The sequence below is a fragment of the Gavialis gangeticus genome, unplaced genomic scaffold (genome assembly GCF_001723915.1).
Source record: "Gavialis gangeticus isolate Ggan-Ray unplaced genomic scaffold, GavGan_comp1, whole genome shotgun sequence".
In the NCBI taxonomy this organism is placed as follows: domain Eukaryota; kingdom Metazoa; phylum Chordata; order Crocodylia; family Gavialidae; genus Gavialis; species Gavialis gangeticus.
Genome location: NW_017729022.1, coordinates 182,915,632 through 182,932,293, shown reverse-complemented (window position 1 = coordinate 182,932,293; position 16,662 = coordinate 182,915,632). Strand labels below are relative to the sequence as shown.

The 16,662-nt window shown below is 40.9% G+C and overlaps 2 protein-coding genes across 2 annotated transcripts in view; one reads left to right on the top strand and one right to left on the bottom strand.

The window, feature by feature from the left end:
• Nucleotides 1-1,036: 1,036 nt before the first annotated feature.
• On the bottom strand, nt 1,037-10,622 carry CCT4 (chaperonin containing TCP1 subunit 4). The gene is made up of 14 exons (XM_019516620.1): nt 10,389-10,622; nt 9,830-9,882; nt 9,417-9,506; nt 8,475-8,583; nt 6,785-6,927; nt 5,585-5,706; nt 5,352-5,484; nt 4,821-4,960; nt 4,374-4,470; nt 3,947-4,057; nt 3,488-3,618; nt 3,139-3,373; nt 1,608-1,721; nt 1,037-1,280 (listed from the first exon to the last, which is right to left on the bottom strand). The coding sequence occupies exons 1-14, from the start codon at nt 10,507-10,509 to the stop codon at nt 1,266-1,268; spliced, it is 1,614 nt and encodes a 537-aa protein (XP_019372165.1). The 5' UTR covers nt 10,510-10,622; the 3' UTR covers nt 1,037-1,265.
• Nucleotides 10,623-16,060: 5,438 nt separating this feature from the next.
• The window catches only part of COMMD1 (copper metabolism domain containing 1), a 219,625-nt gene continuing 219,023 nt past the window's right edge, over nt 16,061-16,662 (top strand). The window contains exon 1 of the mRNA XM_019516615.1: nt 16,061-16,270. Coding sequence (XP_019372160.1) covers nt 16,085-16,270 — 186 coding nt within the window. The 5' untranslated portion in view covers nt 16,061-16,084. The remainder of the gene's footprint in view (nt 16,271-16,662) is intronic.

Below are 16,662 nucleotides of genomic sequence, written 5' to 3'. Positions count from 1 at the left end.
GTCAGATGAGGAGTACAGGGCTGGGAACAGAAAGCAGAACAGTGGATCAGGCAGGGGAAGGGGATTAGTGGCACCTGGAGAGGATGTAGCACTAATTTGCAGCACACCTGTCAAAAAGGGTGGTAACTGCTACAATACAAAATGACAAATGAGTAGTGCAAACTGAATTCCAATTGTACATCTGTTTTTCTACAAGTCACCAATAAAACACTACCATGAGCTAGACGCATCTTTCTACCCCTCATTAAGTCCACTATGTTGTAATATTAATTACTGCAGTTTATGCTGTTAAAGAATGGTATTTTACATGCATTACACTGTCTTTACTATTTCATCAATAATAGTAAATGGCATATTTCAGAAACCAAGGAGTCTGTAGGTGATCTACAGGTAAGTGGTAAGCATATCATAGGGTTAAAAGTAAAAAACCTGTATTGCTCAAAATCTTGTCTAATCAGCATGGCACTTGTGTGTTTTCAGTTTATTTCCATAAAGGTCCAACCATTGAAGTCTAGATGGAAGGTAATTACATAAGAATTCAGGCTGGACTAAAATTAGATCAGCATCATCCTCTTCCTACATATTGCTGCATTTAGTGACCAACTATTAGAATAAAGGCCTAAAAGTCCTTAATAGAAGAGGCTTCCTAAGTACTGCTCCACTTAACTGTAATGCATGTTGTTTCCTACATTAGCCAAGTGTCTCAGTTGGCTGATGTACAGGAGTGTATTGAAGAGCTGATGAAAACCTCTCTCCTTCTTTCAGTGTCTATATTAGAATGGTACAAGAAATAAATGCATTTGAATTTACAAGGCAAGACAGTCCTGTTCCTGCTTGGCTGTGGCAGCTCCTTACCAAACCCATTAGAGCAATTCTTTCTCTATTTCAGAAACCTGGAAGGAACAACTCTGGGCTAGGCTATTACTGAAGCAAACATTTCATAATGATAGTACTTCAAAGGACTGTAAAAGCTAATGCTGGAGACTTCCATCCAAACAGGACTGGGCACTGCAAAAAAGCATATACACTACAAAAGCAGAATGGTTGAATTTTTTAATGCAGACCTCCAGGTGTAGAATACCGTCTTTTCTTTTACAAACAGAATTTGCTTTTTGAAACCACAGACTTTATTAAATTAAGTTGATAAAAGTACATAAATGTAAGTAGCCATTAGTTAGATGTCCAATGCAGAGAGTTCATGAAGAAATCATGTTCTGAACTATGGCAAGATACTCCGGGCAATACCACTGTTTTCTGCAGTTGTCTTACCGAGTGTTCACCTGCAAAGAATTAGAAGTCAGACACGCTGTAGGCAGGACATGGGAACCCCTGCCCCTCATTATTTTAAACACCCCACTTCACACAATCTTTTTTGTACTTTATTTTTTAAAACAAGCTTGTTGCTTTCCAGTATTTGGCTGCAATTACTTAAGTGCACTTTTGTGAGAGAACAGCAGCACACTAATCCCGGGAATGTTATATAAGTATCTTGAAGCCCAGTAGTAAGTAGCAGAATTTTTAGGTTAACCCATTATACAGACTATACTTTTTTTCATAGCACCATTACACTTGAAGTAGAACATGCACATAAAAGAAAACTACCTTACCACATCATCAATCTTAAGAATGCTGCGGACAGTTTCTGTAGCAAGTGTCAAAGCACTGACAGAGACAAGCAAAGGCTGGACAACCAACTCCTCCAGGATGTTGGAAATTCCACCCTGCAAACCAAAATTTCGTTCTCAGATTGTACAATGGAGACTTGCTTTGAAACATTTACTTTTATATTATCCCTAGTAGTCCCTTGGTGAGTATATATTATTCAAAGAAAAACATTCATTAGCATATTGTGGAAGCACTTTGTGTACCATTTGTTTCCCAGTAAGGATTCTGTTATACAGAGATTTTTCTTCCAGCAGTATTTGAGAAATCCATCCAAAACCAACTAAGCCAGGGAGGAAATGGATACAAATGCAGATGTATCCACCCCCACAGCTATGCTCCCAGATTCAGTGCCCAGGCAAGAAGCTAGCCACTCCAAGCTGATGGAAAAGAAGTCAGTGTTGCCAATTCACACAATCTAAGCGAGCAGCTATTTCCCCCAGTTGGCTCTATTCCAGCAGCAGGCAATTATTCTGGGTGGAGGGCCACTTACTGAGTTTTGGCAAGCTATTGAGGGCCGCATAAAAAGCTGCCAGGGGCAGATATATATTAAATTTTCTAAATTTTGTAGGGGCCCCACAGGCCACATTTTGCCCACCCCTGCTCTATTTGGTGTACAACAATCTACATTTTTATTCTAAAATAATTAAATTCTATGGTTTTCATGGCTACAAAGATGACATTGACACTTCACTGGCAAATCGAAAATATCACTACTCCCACCACAAGCCAAGCCCTCTACGCTAGCACAGCCAAGCATATTATTGTTAGTGGAGTAGAAAATAGAATTTGTTTGTGGGACAGAAAAACAGGTTTTAAAGGTTTTATTTTGAATCACGGTACAGTAATCTTCACTTTTTAATGGGGAAAATTCTGAAGGATTCTATTTTGGGAGAACCAAGTAGTCCCCTCCACCCCAGCTTGCCACCTGCCTACATGAAAGCCGTTTAATTTCACTGCCCCCCTGCAGGAAGAACATGAAATAAACTATTCTTCTTGGCAGGCAGTTGGGGAGCTAATCCATTTAATGTTCTCCAATGGGACAACAGTTTTATTCTTTGGAAGAGTTGAGGGAAATTTTGACTTCTCCTGTATATACGTACGAATCAACTGTCCAACACAAGCATTTTTTAAAGACTTCATTGATTTCTAATAGAACATTCAAAATAACAAGTTATGATTCCCCACAATCAAGCTTTTTTAAAATTCTTGATTTTTCTGAGGTTCTGAACATGAAAATGCTCAAATTTTCTGCTGAAATTATATGTAGGAGTTGAGTAGTCATAGTACCAACTTATACACAAGTTGTTAAAAAGAACTGAGATCACTATAGAAGTTAAAAATAGTGAACCCCCCCCCCAACAAGTATCTGACACAATAATTATACACAGAGCTGTTTGGGACTAAAACCTGGATGCCTTTGTTCATATCTTTATCATCAAGCATTATTCCTCTAAAGAGCCTATTCTTTTTTACCTTTCTGACATTAATGCCCGCTGTTTTCTCCCCTTGAGCATGTCTGTTTCTCAGCTCTGTTACGGTAGAAATAGGATTAAGGCCCGCATTTTCAGCTAGTGTAGATGGAATGACTTCCAGTGCATCTCCAAATGCACGGACACAGTAGGAGTCCATACCGCTCAAAGTGCGAGAATACTCATTCAAGCACAAGGCCAACTCTATTTCTGGTGCACCACCACCTGCAATCAAGGCTCTAAGAAACAAAAGCAAGATTTTAAATATCGTAAGATTCTGAAGTAAAAACTTTGTATATTTAAGAGACTACAGTATACTGCTGTATAAAGACCAGTACAAAAACTGATCTTACCTTTTCTTCACCAAGCAGCGTATGACACACAGCGCATCATGAATTGAACGTTCAGCTTCTTCCATCACTAATTTGTTGGATCCACGTACCACAATTGTTACAGTTTTTGCAGGGCTTGCACACCCCGTAATCTGCAATATCAAAGTAGCATAGTTGGACTAAAAATGAATATTAAGTCTGTGATATTACTCATTAACAGGGAACAACAAGTAGTACAGATTTAAAGTGGCAGACCTGATATTTGGTTCCTTGACAAATGACCAAGTCCCATTAAACCAGTCCACTAAAGTTTTCTTGAATTAGTAAGGAAAAAAAATATTGCCCAGTACTGAAACCCAAGTTACAACTTTTTAGTGAAATGAAGTATTAGTTTCTAGAACCAAGAAGTTGCAGGATATCTCCCTTTAAAGTGACATTTCAATCTTGCAATAATGGAAAAGTTACTCTATTTCTGCTTACCTTTATTAGCTTCCCAGAGCCATTCAGGTTGACCTCTTCTGCCAGCTCTGCAGATCCGAGCATGTCAGGAGCAAACTGGTCAATATGAGCAACTGGCTTGGTTCCAATTGTCTACAGAAACCCATAAATTAAGCATTACATGACTCAATGAACTTGTCTTAATTAAGAAGCACTGAATGTATAGTAGAGATGGTTTAACTGTTTGCTTTTTTAGAGAAGCCCAGTATTTTTGCCTTTTCTTCCCCTCAAAAAAAAGGCCAAAAATAAAAGGATATCCTTGAGAGTACTCTCATCTGTTCCTTTAACATACTTTAATAGTCTAAATTTCACAAGCTCCAAGTCAATTAAATAGTTTATGTAGAATGTAACACTATATACGAGGCTGGACTCTGGAAACTCCTCAAGCACATTTGTCCCATGTTCTTACCTTACATATAAATTCAATGTCTTCCCTTTCAATATCTTTAACCACCATGATCTTCATCTTGTTTAGGAAGTGCAAAGCAAGGTCACTAAGAGCATCTCTAAAATAAAAATAAATAAATACAAACCCAGAGTCAATTCATAACACTATAAGCTTAATGCTGGTAGCATGCTATTGCTTTAATTACCATTAGGATTTGTACCTATAGATTCAAAGACATAATCTACTGAAATACCAGTTCAGGCTTAGAAAAAAAACTGACTAAAAATCCAAAGTGGAAAGTGTGTTAATTTTTTCTTTGAGATGTGATGATCCTTATAGAAACCATCCATTTCTTCTGAAAGCACAGTGGCTCAAAACAGCCAGTTCTTGAAAGAATACCAACTTTACTTTATCTTCTCTCAGTACAGACACTTTACTCCAGAAAGAACAGGCCAGTAGTTAACATACCGCAAAATAGATTTCTGAATCAGCAACACATTGCATCCAGCCTTCTTAATTTGTTTCACTAAATTGAGAATGTAAGCTCTCTCTTCACGCAATACTCGGTCCATCTGAGCATAGTCAGAAACAACAATCTGGTTGTCCATCTATTAAAACAGAAAAATATTTGTCTTCTGTAAGGTTGCTGAAGTCCAGCCAAATTTAAGTACGAGTTTCTAAACAGGTAATGTTTTCCTAATTCTGCAGAGTTGCCATCTAAAGCACACAAATTGAACAAATTAAATAAAGAAAATTCTCTCTTAGAAAAGTATTTTGGGTACTTATTTGGTAACAAAACATGGCTTTTCTTTTCAAAGTCAACTACAATACACAAGAGGACTATTTACACTAAATTAAAACCACTGAATTAATTGTGGGACAAAGAAATTACAGCAGGGCAAAGATTTAGGAAGTATATTTTATCTAGGAGCAAATTACACATCTAAATCCCCATGTGCTATGATAAGGATCAATTTCACCAGAACCAGACAAACTCACATCTGTCTTTGGAGCCGACAGGCAAAACTGAATTAGACCAATCTTGGCTTTTTCCACTCTAGTTACACCAGTATTTGCCACCTTCTGAGTGAGGACTAGTCCTTCAACCAGTTCACAATCATCAATTGTTCCACTAGAAATAAAGGAGTTGGACTGAATTAACATTTTAGGGAAGCAGATTAAGGAGTTAGGCAGTTTATTGACAGAACCACAAACCATAAATTATTCCTTACCCAAGCTTTTTAACAATTTTAATGTCTCTAAGATCCACACCAGTAGCTGTAGATGGGTCAATCACTTTCATCACTGCATCCACACTCATTGGAGACAACAGACTAGAGTACTGAGACACAACCTACAGAGATTCAGTAAAAGGAAAAAAACCAAAAACTTTACTGTGGTAGGTAGGGAACAGGATTCTTCAATCTAACCGAGTGAACACAATTAAGATTATATAGTCAACAAATTCACAGGATTTTGCTCTCTCTTCTGTACTCACGAACACCCCATTTTAAAAATGCACTGTGATTTCTTGTTTTTTTTCCCTTTCAAGGAAGCAACTTGGTGTAGAGTTGCATTTATTTTGACAAGGACGAATAACATGATTTGTAGACAGTATAGCTACGGTACACAGATCAACATTTAAAAACAATGTTGTTCAGATACAGAGAACATTGTTCAAAACAAATTATTTTGACTCAAATACCCAATATAAAAACTATTTAGAAGAGGTGTCTTTTTATCTGTTATGCTTAAAAGGAGAATAAACTTGAAATCTAGTTATTTAAGGAATAACATTAAAGAATTCTACAATGGCACCTTTATGGGAAAAAAAAGTCTCTGCGTGACTAATAGAACTGATTTAGGGAACAATTTGTCAAATGTTCAAAGTAAAGCAGTTGAAGGGAACTTCCATGTTTTTTCCAGTTTCAGCAATGTTTCAGGTAAAAATTATGTAAAAATTTCAGGTGAAATGTGTTTGAAGTTGAAATTCAGATCAAATTGTTGATTGTGCAAGTTAACACCAATCAACTGCAGCGTCATGAAAAGTCACCGTCCAAACAGTGCACAAAGTTCCTATAGTTACCTATGTCCTAAGTAATCTTATTTGCAATGTGCAAGACATCAAAAACACTTATTAAGAGAACAGTAAATATGAGGCAGTGGAAGGAAATCAGTCCAACAAGTTTCATGTAAATAATGGAAGAAGTCTGAATTCAATTTATGTGCATCTTGGCTGACTGAACTAAAAATGTTTGTATTATGGCAGCACATACAGAATCATTTTGCTAGACTCAAAATACAAGAAAAGTCCCTGTTCCTGAGCACTCTAAAAGGGTAAAAATATACAAAGTATAAACACCCCCTTATAAACACATTTTTAATTTAACTCAAAAATTAGGCTAAATATTCATCTATCCCTCAATTCTTACCTTTGAGTTCAGTGAAGTAGTTGCACTATTTAGCAAAGTTTCTCTGTCACTCAGTTCAACGGGATGTGCCATTTTGGTCAAGATTTCAACACCCTTATCCAAAGCCTTCTGGAATGATTCTGAAATGGTGGTAGGGTGAATTCCTATTAGGAAAGAGAAATTCAAAAATTTTCAAATGAACTGTTTGCATTACTTTCCACCTTGACTCCTGAAAGTTTAAAGATTGGGTTGCTACAGTAACAATGCCTCTTTAAAATCTGACTCTTAAGAGAGTAACAATAATATGAATTTATGTTTTACCAGTAAATTTGTTTCTGGTGATAACCTCAGCTTCATCAATGAAAACTTTCAGATTTGCCTGCTTGTTCTCATGGACTAATATAATGCATTACCTGTAGTATCTGAAGCCCACATACATGCATTCCAATAAAGTTATATATTTTGTTAGAGACTGGAAATCTGTACTTAAGAAAAATGACTGCTGAGCTTGCTTAGGTCTAAGCTTGGTTTGTACAATAATAGATTTACAAGTTTAACATAAATAGTTATATAGTCGTGATAGTCATTAATATATGTATCAATACATACATTGATGTGCTTTTGGTATACTGAACCTAATTAGAGATTTACGCTGCCTTCTAATGATTAAGGTATCCCACTGCTTCACAATAAGTAAAGAACTTATCCTTAAAGCCCTTGTATGGTAGGAAATTATTGTCATCCCTTTTACAACACCAAGCTGTGGCACAAAGAAAACAAGTGATTTATCTACAGTCATGGAAAGTGTATGGTAGAGTGGGGGACTTGAATCCAAACCCCTGTGTCCAAGTCAAGTGTTTTTTTACAAAGCCATCCTTATTCTCAGAAGTTACCACAGTTCTCTTCACATGTCTGATGAATCAGATCTGTCCTACCATACATTATTATAAAAAGAAAATCTGTCAACTCAAGAGCGTGCGATGATCATGCAGTTCCTTTTAAGGATGCAACTAACAGTGCAGATCATTCCACTATGCAGCACCAGCACTGGTGAGCTCCTTTCTGTATGCATAAGGTACTGTTGTGATACTCCTACCAGACTCAGCTGAACAGAATTAACTCTAGTGAGGCACTGCAATAATGCATTTCATCCAGAGTAAATTGAATTCCTCACTTTAGACAATTTTTTTTTTGTTTTTATTTTTTATTGTTTTGACACCAGCAGTTTTTCCAACACAAACCCCACTGGCTCTCACACACACTATTTGGTTGCTGCTAGTAGCTTCACTAGACAGCAGAATCACCAGTACCCACAGACAAATATACTACTTTCCACAATCAAAGTCTCTTACAAATATTAATGTTTGTTTTCTTTAAATTTTGCTATGCCTCATCAGAATAGGTCTGAAAATAAATATATTATCTATTCAAGTTTTACCTGGTTACATATTATCAACATGTCTAGACACTAAGGCTGTGTTTAATTGCTGATACTGGAAACATCAACTCAACAATAAAGATAAATGCTACATGACTGTCATCAGAAAGGGGATATTATTCCAGAAATGGAAAACTTGAAACTCTGGCTAATTCTCTACCGCATACCAAAATGCAAACAACAGTTATTCTAAGAGCTACTATTAGTGAAGACATCAATTTGAAATACCTCATTTAAATTCAGTTAGATTTCCTTTTACTTGAAATAACGTACCTTTCTGGAGAAGTCTAGAACAGGCATCCAAGAGAGCTCCAGCAATGACAACAACAGATGTGGTGCCATCACCGGCTTCAATATCTTGTGCTTTGGACAGCTCTACCAACTAAATGACAATAAAAAAAAAATCATACTAGTCTACTGGAACCAACTTACTTTTATATACAGGGGATGAAACAAGAGAATATTCAAGACTCTAGTGAGCACCATACCTGAAGGGCAGTTAAACTTACTAACGTTAAACATCAGAGCTTGGTCCCATTATTTAACTTGCTTTTGGACTTCAAATATAGGTAGCTGTTCCTAATGCACAATTTGCTTCTATACATTTTCCTCTGGTTACAAAAGGTATATAGTTACATTTCAGTCCATCTTCCTCACTCATCATCACTCCTGCAGCCACTTGCATGCAGGAGTAATGAAAGATTTTCCTCCAAATGCACACCTGTGTGCATATGTTTTAGGGGATTTTGCCTTCCCCCAAGGCATGAATCTATCCCATTTCCAGGTGTGACCATATGCTGCATGCGCCAATATTCTCAGAAAGTACAGAAGATCCTTTCCTTTTAGATTCCTGGCTAGTGTATCTTGCTCATGCACTCTACACTGGGTGCCCTGCAGCTTTCTAAAACTAAAATCATCTCAGCTTCATGATTAAACTAAATTAGCCTGTTGTCGCCTTAGGCCAGGGGTTCTCAAACTGGGGCTAGCAAGCAACTTAAAACAGGGCTGCACACTTCCCAGGGGGTACGCACAGCAATATGGGGAAGCGGCACTGTGTGGTGGACAGCAATGGCAGCTGCTCCATGCAAGCTCCCTGTCCCCTGCCATCCAGCACTCGGGGTTCACGGTATCACAGTTTGAGAACCCCTGTCGTAGGCCATTTTACTATCCAGGTTGGGAAATGGTGATTAGAGAAAGAAACTAAGCATTACTTACCATTTTGGCTGCAGGGTGCAGGACCTGCATTTGCTTCAGAATAGTGGCACCATCATTGGTAATTGTCACATCCCCTTTAGCATCCTGAATCTACAGAATAATTAAAGATATATCATTTAATGTCTTTTAGTTGTATATACTTAACACTAAATCAACCCCAAGAGCCCCATAAAATGCTCTCCACTTTAAACAAAAAAAAAAAAAAAATCGCTTATGACAATCTTTAGATTTCAAAATATTCCCTTTATACCAATAACTGCCAAGTCAGGCTCACCTGCTTAGAAGTTACTTGATGTTACAAATACCAGCAAACAAACAAAAGATGCTTATTTGATTAAAACACATACTTGAAACATGCTTAAACACACTGACTAGACTTTTAAAGCAATTAGGACACTAAGCTCCAGGCTTACCATTTTATCCATTCCTTTTGGCCCCAGGCTTGTTCTAATTGCATCTGCGACAGCTGAAGGAAGACAAAGGCACTTTTACCCAACAGGTGGGCACACGCAGATTTACACGTCTAACCGGGGCAGTCAGCACACTTACAGGGCCTGTACCACCCTCCCCGCAGGCAGCAGTTCTGCACAGAAGACAGGCTGACAACTGCCCAGCTCTACCTAAAGGCCTAAGCCAGAATCTCTTAACAGCACGTGGGCATGCTCTAAAAGCAGTCTCATTACTGTGACCTGCAAAAAATGTGAGAAAACACCAACATCCCAGGGCTGCTTCCAACACCCAGAGCCGATTATAAAAACAACCCAAACGCCTCCCGACTGGACTAACAGTAGGTCGCCCCACACACCAGCCTAAACACAATGAATGGGCGTGGGCGCCAGCACCACCCAGCCCCACTGTCCCCACCACTCCTCCGGGGGGGCAGGGCCTGGGGGCGGTGAAGGAAGGGGACCGCCCCCACGAGTGAGGCAGGGCGTGGGGGTCCATCCCGCCCCCGGCCGAGCCTGGCTGCACCTTTGCCCGCGGCGATGTTGCTGAAGCGGATCTGTGCGGGCTTGTCCCGGTCCTGGTAGGCGCCCCTGGAGCGGCCCGCTCCGGCCCCACCGTACGTCTTGACCCCCGAGTTGTCCGGCATGGCGGCCCCGCGCGCCCGGCCTCGGATGGCAACGGATCCGTTCGGCACTCCCCTCTCCCACCCCGAACCTTCCAGAAGGCGCCGCTGCCGCAGGCACCAGCAGTAGCAGGAAGGGCCTTGCGCGGGGACCGGCGCGCGGCGTGACGTCACCCGAGCTGCCCTTGCGCGCGCCTGCAGGGAGATGCGAACGGGGATGGGCGAACGCACTAGACGCCTATCCGCTGGTGGAGGCCCCGGCTGCTTTGACTGTGAGACCTAGAGCATACTCGGTTGTGTTGGCGCAGAGGGGTTCGTGGGGTCGGGTTTGGTGCTCCCCGCTGCACGATAATGATTCCGTTTGTTTGCTGATTTCAAACCTTGTGCAATCTACAATCCATAATAGTCAAAGTTTTCAAAACGTGCCATTATTTTGAGGTGTTGGGTGTGACATACCCTGCATCTTTGATGGAGGGTATGTCAGACCCGAGTCACTCTCAGGGAGTCTGAACTGGGGTTGTTTTTTGGGTTTTTTTGAGGGGGGGTGGAAAATGTTTTTGTATTCCAGGTCAAACTGGCCAAATCATTTCTGAATCCTCAATCAAGCAACACTCAGTTGTTCAAACGCCACACGTAGCACCAGCTCGCACGATGTTTGGCATTGTTCCTAAAGTCTATGCTTCAGGGGTATGAAAAACTTAGCTATTCCTTTTATTTGTATACAGGAGACCCTCGCCATTCACAGGGGTTATGTTCTCGTATCCCCCACGAATAGCAAAATCCCTGAATAAGGCACCTTATTCATGAACACCATCTGCATTAATGAATGCAGTGCCCCCAGTGGCTAAGGACGGGGACATGGCTGCGCTGGTGGCAGCAGGAGTGCGGTAGGAGGAGTGCAGCTGTGGCAAGCACGGAGCTCCTACTTTAAGTGTATTTAAGATGTGGGCTCAGCATTTGTGAATATTTGAAACCACAAATGCTGAACCTGCAAAAAGCGAGGGTTTCTGTATAGAGATATCAATATAGAGATATAGGTATATCTATCGTCTTACAATTTTAGTAGACAAGACAGATGCAGGCCTGTTTGTTGCAGAAGTGGAGGTCAGTGGACCTAAGTTCACTTAGAAAATTATAAGTTTCCCTCAGGGAGGCCACTGAACGCATAATAATTCAGTCGTGGAGACAATAAGTGAGAGAACAGATACAGGACTGTGAGTCAGAGGTTAATCCTGAGTGTTTGGGGGGAGGGGGCGCACGAGGGACACTGAGTAGAGCACAGCAGTTAGCACTGTCTGCCCCTCAAAAGTGTCCAAGGAGCCTGTGGATGGATGCCAACCAGTGAAAGTGCTCAGAGATTTACAGAGAGGAAACAGCCACATAGGCACCTGGGTTCTCCCTTGGTAGAACTCCCTTCCTGATTTGATGAATGGCAGGCTTGTCTAGAGCCAGGAGAAGGTTAAGGTGGACACAGGATAGGTGGAGAAGCAGAGGCACAGAGGGAGCAAGTGATTCTCTCAAGCTTGTGAAATGGCCAGTGTTAGAGCTGGGCATAGAATCTGTAACCCCTGACTTACAGCACAGCCCAGACTCTCATATGAGTTCACTGTTTTATACAGACACCAAAGCCTCTGTTTCAGCACTTCTTGCTGACCTAATCCAGGTCAGTAAGGCTCCTCAAGAAATCATAGTTTGTATTGGAAATTTAAATACTCAGAAACCGAATTCTAACCTATGATATATGAGGGTGTTTGAAGTCGGGTCTCCATCCAGTCTTCAAGAGAGTGTCAAATTAGAATCCATCTAATTTCAGAGGAAGCAAGATCTACCAACAAGGAAAGTCAAGCAAGGCTGCCTGCTGGATGCTGGGTTCTGCAACATGCACTAGCAAAGAGTTGTTTTTTGAAGTTGTACTTATGTGCTACCTCCCATGTATTATCTGCCTGTTTACCTTCTGGGAATCATCTCATGTACCACCAAACTGCTTTTCTAAATTTCCTGACCTCCTCTGCAGCTGAAATTGAGAAGCTGTACCTCCTCTTGGGCAGGGCTGGGACCCTGCGATGAGCTGTCATGTTGTGGTGTTGACTTGTGTAAGTGACAGGGATACTAAAGGCTTTTTGTTTGAAGTAAGGCCTAAGCTGGGGTGGGGCATGACTTCAGTCCCCAGAGGCTGGGTCACAGGTATGTTTGCCTGTATGCAAAAGACCAGCACCACATGGTTTCATTATCTTTTCCTTAGGCAAAAAGGACACTACAATCTCATGGTTTGAAATGGGGCCTTGGAAGTTGGGGCATGGCTTCCTATTTCAGCCCCCCTGTTTACCCATCAGAAACTGGAGCAGTGATCTCTGTGCCGTGTCAGGCGGAAACAGCAAGTTTTGAGCATGTAGCTTAAATAAATGTTGGGGTGTTTTGATTGAGCACCCCTGGCTTATAGGACTGAGTTGTCTCTTGAATATTTGTGTTTTCGGCCAAACTTGGGAATAACATGTAACCTGTGCGCAGAGGATACTTGAGTGCCTAAAAGAGGCTGGACTGATGGTGAAGGTAGAAAAGTGTGAAATGGGGATAGCAGAAGCATCTTACCTGGTTGGCTTCATCCCTATGCTACTTTCTATGTGGATCTGGTCTCTCTGGATTTCTGTAAGATTTTGGGGTTGGCCCTGCAGTTCTTTTCATGGAGGCAGGGCAAATCCCAAGCACCTTATAGAAGGACTGGAAAGGAACTCTCTGAAGAGCTCCTGGATATTTTCTTCCAGAGTCCTTTCTGTGAGCTTTTAGCAGGAGGCAGTGATCCTTTTATATACAGTAATGTTATGGGATATATTTATGTTCTGTCAGAAATCAATCCCATGGTGAGGAAATAGGATACATAATTTAACAATGTGTTACTTTGAACCTGCATTTATTTCTACAAATGTTATGGAGTATTGTAAAGGTTGGAAGGGAAGTGTTAACTGGAGAAAATGACAGCATATGATTAAAGGGTTTTATGACACTGGAGAACTGGCTGGATTCCTGTTGCTTCTGTGCTTTTAAAACTACCTGCCATTGTAACCAGAGATCCATGTATGCGTATTCTAAAAGACAGAGGAACATATGAAAAATTTTCTAATACGCTGGAATAAACTTCCCTGTTTACAAAAAGTGATATGAGACCTTTAGTGAGTAGGCACAGGAGACAAGATTTTGCTTCTCTGAAAAAGCTATCTGGATATCCAACTTTTTTCCCTTAGAGGCTGATAAGATGCATCAGCCTGCAAGGTTTTACCTCTGAAGTTTAGAGAACTGTATATTCCAAACCATCATATAATTCCTGTCTCTAATTTGGCAACTTTTAAACTCAGACTTGTACCACACTCCAAATCCCAAAAGGATTTGCTGCTAAAAGCTATGCTAGTATGATTCCTGAAGTTATCATCCCAAAGCCATGCATCAGGAAACTGACATATTAATTTGCAGGGGATATTGAATTCAGTGCTTACAATGGGTATTGTGGAGCCATAGGCCTGTTGCAGGGCATCTGAAGCTTAAATGAAATAAATCACCTTCCTACCAGTGAAGCACTAAGTCATCTTCCCAATACCACTTCTCTGACAACAAATTTCCAGACCTGTGGGAAGCCCTGTTAATGACACAGCTTTGAAGGTTGGATCTTGGTCACCCCCACAATGCCTAAATTGGCTAATATTGACCCAAAAGGATTATAGATGCTGATCATATGGCTCAATAATTTCCTGAAATATCAATTTGAACAAAATTCTTATTTGCTTTGCCAGTGTTCACAACTCTTCTGGGACTACGTGGGATAAACATTAAGGAGACACAAGTTATTGGGCTTTTTACAAATATTCTAATGGAAAAGGTACAGGCAGGAGGGTTTGCGCGAACAGCAGATTTTAAGTAAATAGAAAATACTGCGGAACTACTGAGTTTTGAACTCAGCCTAAGATTTATGGTTAGCTAATCAAGAAATTGGAATAGTGCACTTGACCCACCTGTTCAATCAAAACAGCTTTAATTGTGAATACTCAAAAACAACAATCTAAATTGCAGGAAATCAGAACTATTCACCAAAGTTCTTTGACTAACAGTTAAACTAGAGAGTATCAAAAACACTTCTCAGAACTGAAAAAATGATAAAATTAATCTAATAAATTATTCATAGTGAATTATTTGCTGATCCCTAATTATAGAAAATAATCCTCTGTCAATAAATTGGAGGACACAAATGAGGGATAACTGGATGCTTATCCTCACAATCCCCTACATTTAATGTGTTGCATTAATTGCATTGGCCAGCAACCCAACTAGAAATGAGAAGGTCAGTTTATTTAGGCCAACTGTGAAGATGCACTTACTTTTAATGATACCATTCCAAACAAATACTAGAGCTCAGTTAGCTGTATTTTTTTTGGTTTAAAAACGTAAATATGGTAATAAATGTAAGATGATGATACTGATCTGAGTAAGTAAAACTAAAACCAAACTAGATATAAATACTGGGTGTTTTGTAGTGTACCAGAGAAGGGAAATTCTTGGTAATAAATGTAACTCAACTGGAAACGTCTGTCATTGGAATAAATAATAACATCGAAGAGATGAAATATCAACAAGATACATGTTCTAGTAACTTTTATAACTAGAGGGTGGCAGCGTGGGGAGTCTCCAACACTCCCTGAATGGAAATTGTCAGGTTCTGGCAGATGGAAATAAAACTCAATCAACGGAAGGTGTGTTTTGCAGTGAGCCCAAGTACGAAGCTGTATTTAGAACCCACTGCTAGGAAGTCAGGTAGTGGACAAGAGAAACTGGGACAAGATAAACTTTGAATCCCTTAGAGTCACAGGATGGGGACATTTTGCTTAGTGGGAAGCTGCTGAAGGAAGGTCTGGAAAGATAACAGCTGTCAGTGTATGTGAGGCATTCTGAAGCTGTTGTGTTGTGCAAAGGAAATATTTGCTGTGTTCTCAGAGAAACAGAGGGAGGGAGTATCTTTTGCATATATGTTAATATATACTGTTAGAATAATGATTCCTTTATCTATGTTGTTTCTTTTTTTATTATTGTTAACTCATGCTGTTGGGATTTAAACATTGGATCTTCCTTTGGCTCTGTTGATAAGTTCATCCTGTTTCACCCAACGCTTGTAAAGACGGGGATTACAGGCAAAGAGCACTGTGGAGGGCAGGGTAGATTTGTATCTAGTAGACTAACGCAAGAGAGAGAGAGAGAGTATACACACACATATACATGCCATATACACATATATGTATACATATATATATACACACACACATATGCAAACACACACCTTGTGTGTCTGTATATAATGTGTATATACACACACATATAATACACAAATGTGTGTGTATGTATATATATGTCTGTATTTGTGTATGTATATATGTGTGTGTGTGTGTATGTGTATACACACACACACGGTCCGTAACAGATACACAAATATAAATATATATGCATATATATGTACATCCGTGCAGAGAGCGTCGGGCCGGGCGGCAGGAGGGCACCGGGAGGGGGCGCGCGGCCGCCATACTTGTAGTCCGGTAGGGCGCGGCGCCACAGCCTTCCCAACATGGCGACGGAGCCGGCGCCGCCCGAGGGCTCTAAGCCGCTGAGCGGGCTCCTGAGCGGCATCGCGCAGGCCACGTACTACGGCACCGCCGGCATCACCGAGGAGCTGCTGCGCGGCCAGCTCTACCCCGAGGCGGCGCCCGAGGAGTTCCGCGCGCTGCTGACCAAGCTCACGGCCGCGCTCAAGGTAGGGCCCCCGGCTGTCCCCGCCCCCGGCCACCGGGCAGCCCCTGCGCCGCGTGGCTGTGTACGTGTGTATGCCGTCATCAGGGGTGTCTGCCTGTGCGTGCGTGCCTGTGCGGTTGGTTGTAGCCGCCTTGATCTAGGGGCAGACAAAGCTGTTTGTTTTGTTTTTTAATACGGACATCTCCCAATGCCTGACGAGGGGTGTTTGTGCTGAAAGCTTGCAAAGAAGAATTTTTCCAACTATTTAGTTGGTTTGATCAAAGATACTGCGTTTAGCGGAAAAACCTTGTCTGCCTCTGTGTACGTATACATACAGGAATATAAACCTGTGTGTGTAAGGCACACCCGTGTGTGTGTGTGTGTGTGTGTGTGTGTGTGTGTGTGTGTGTGTGT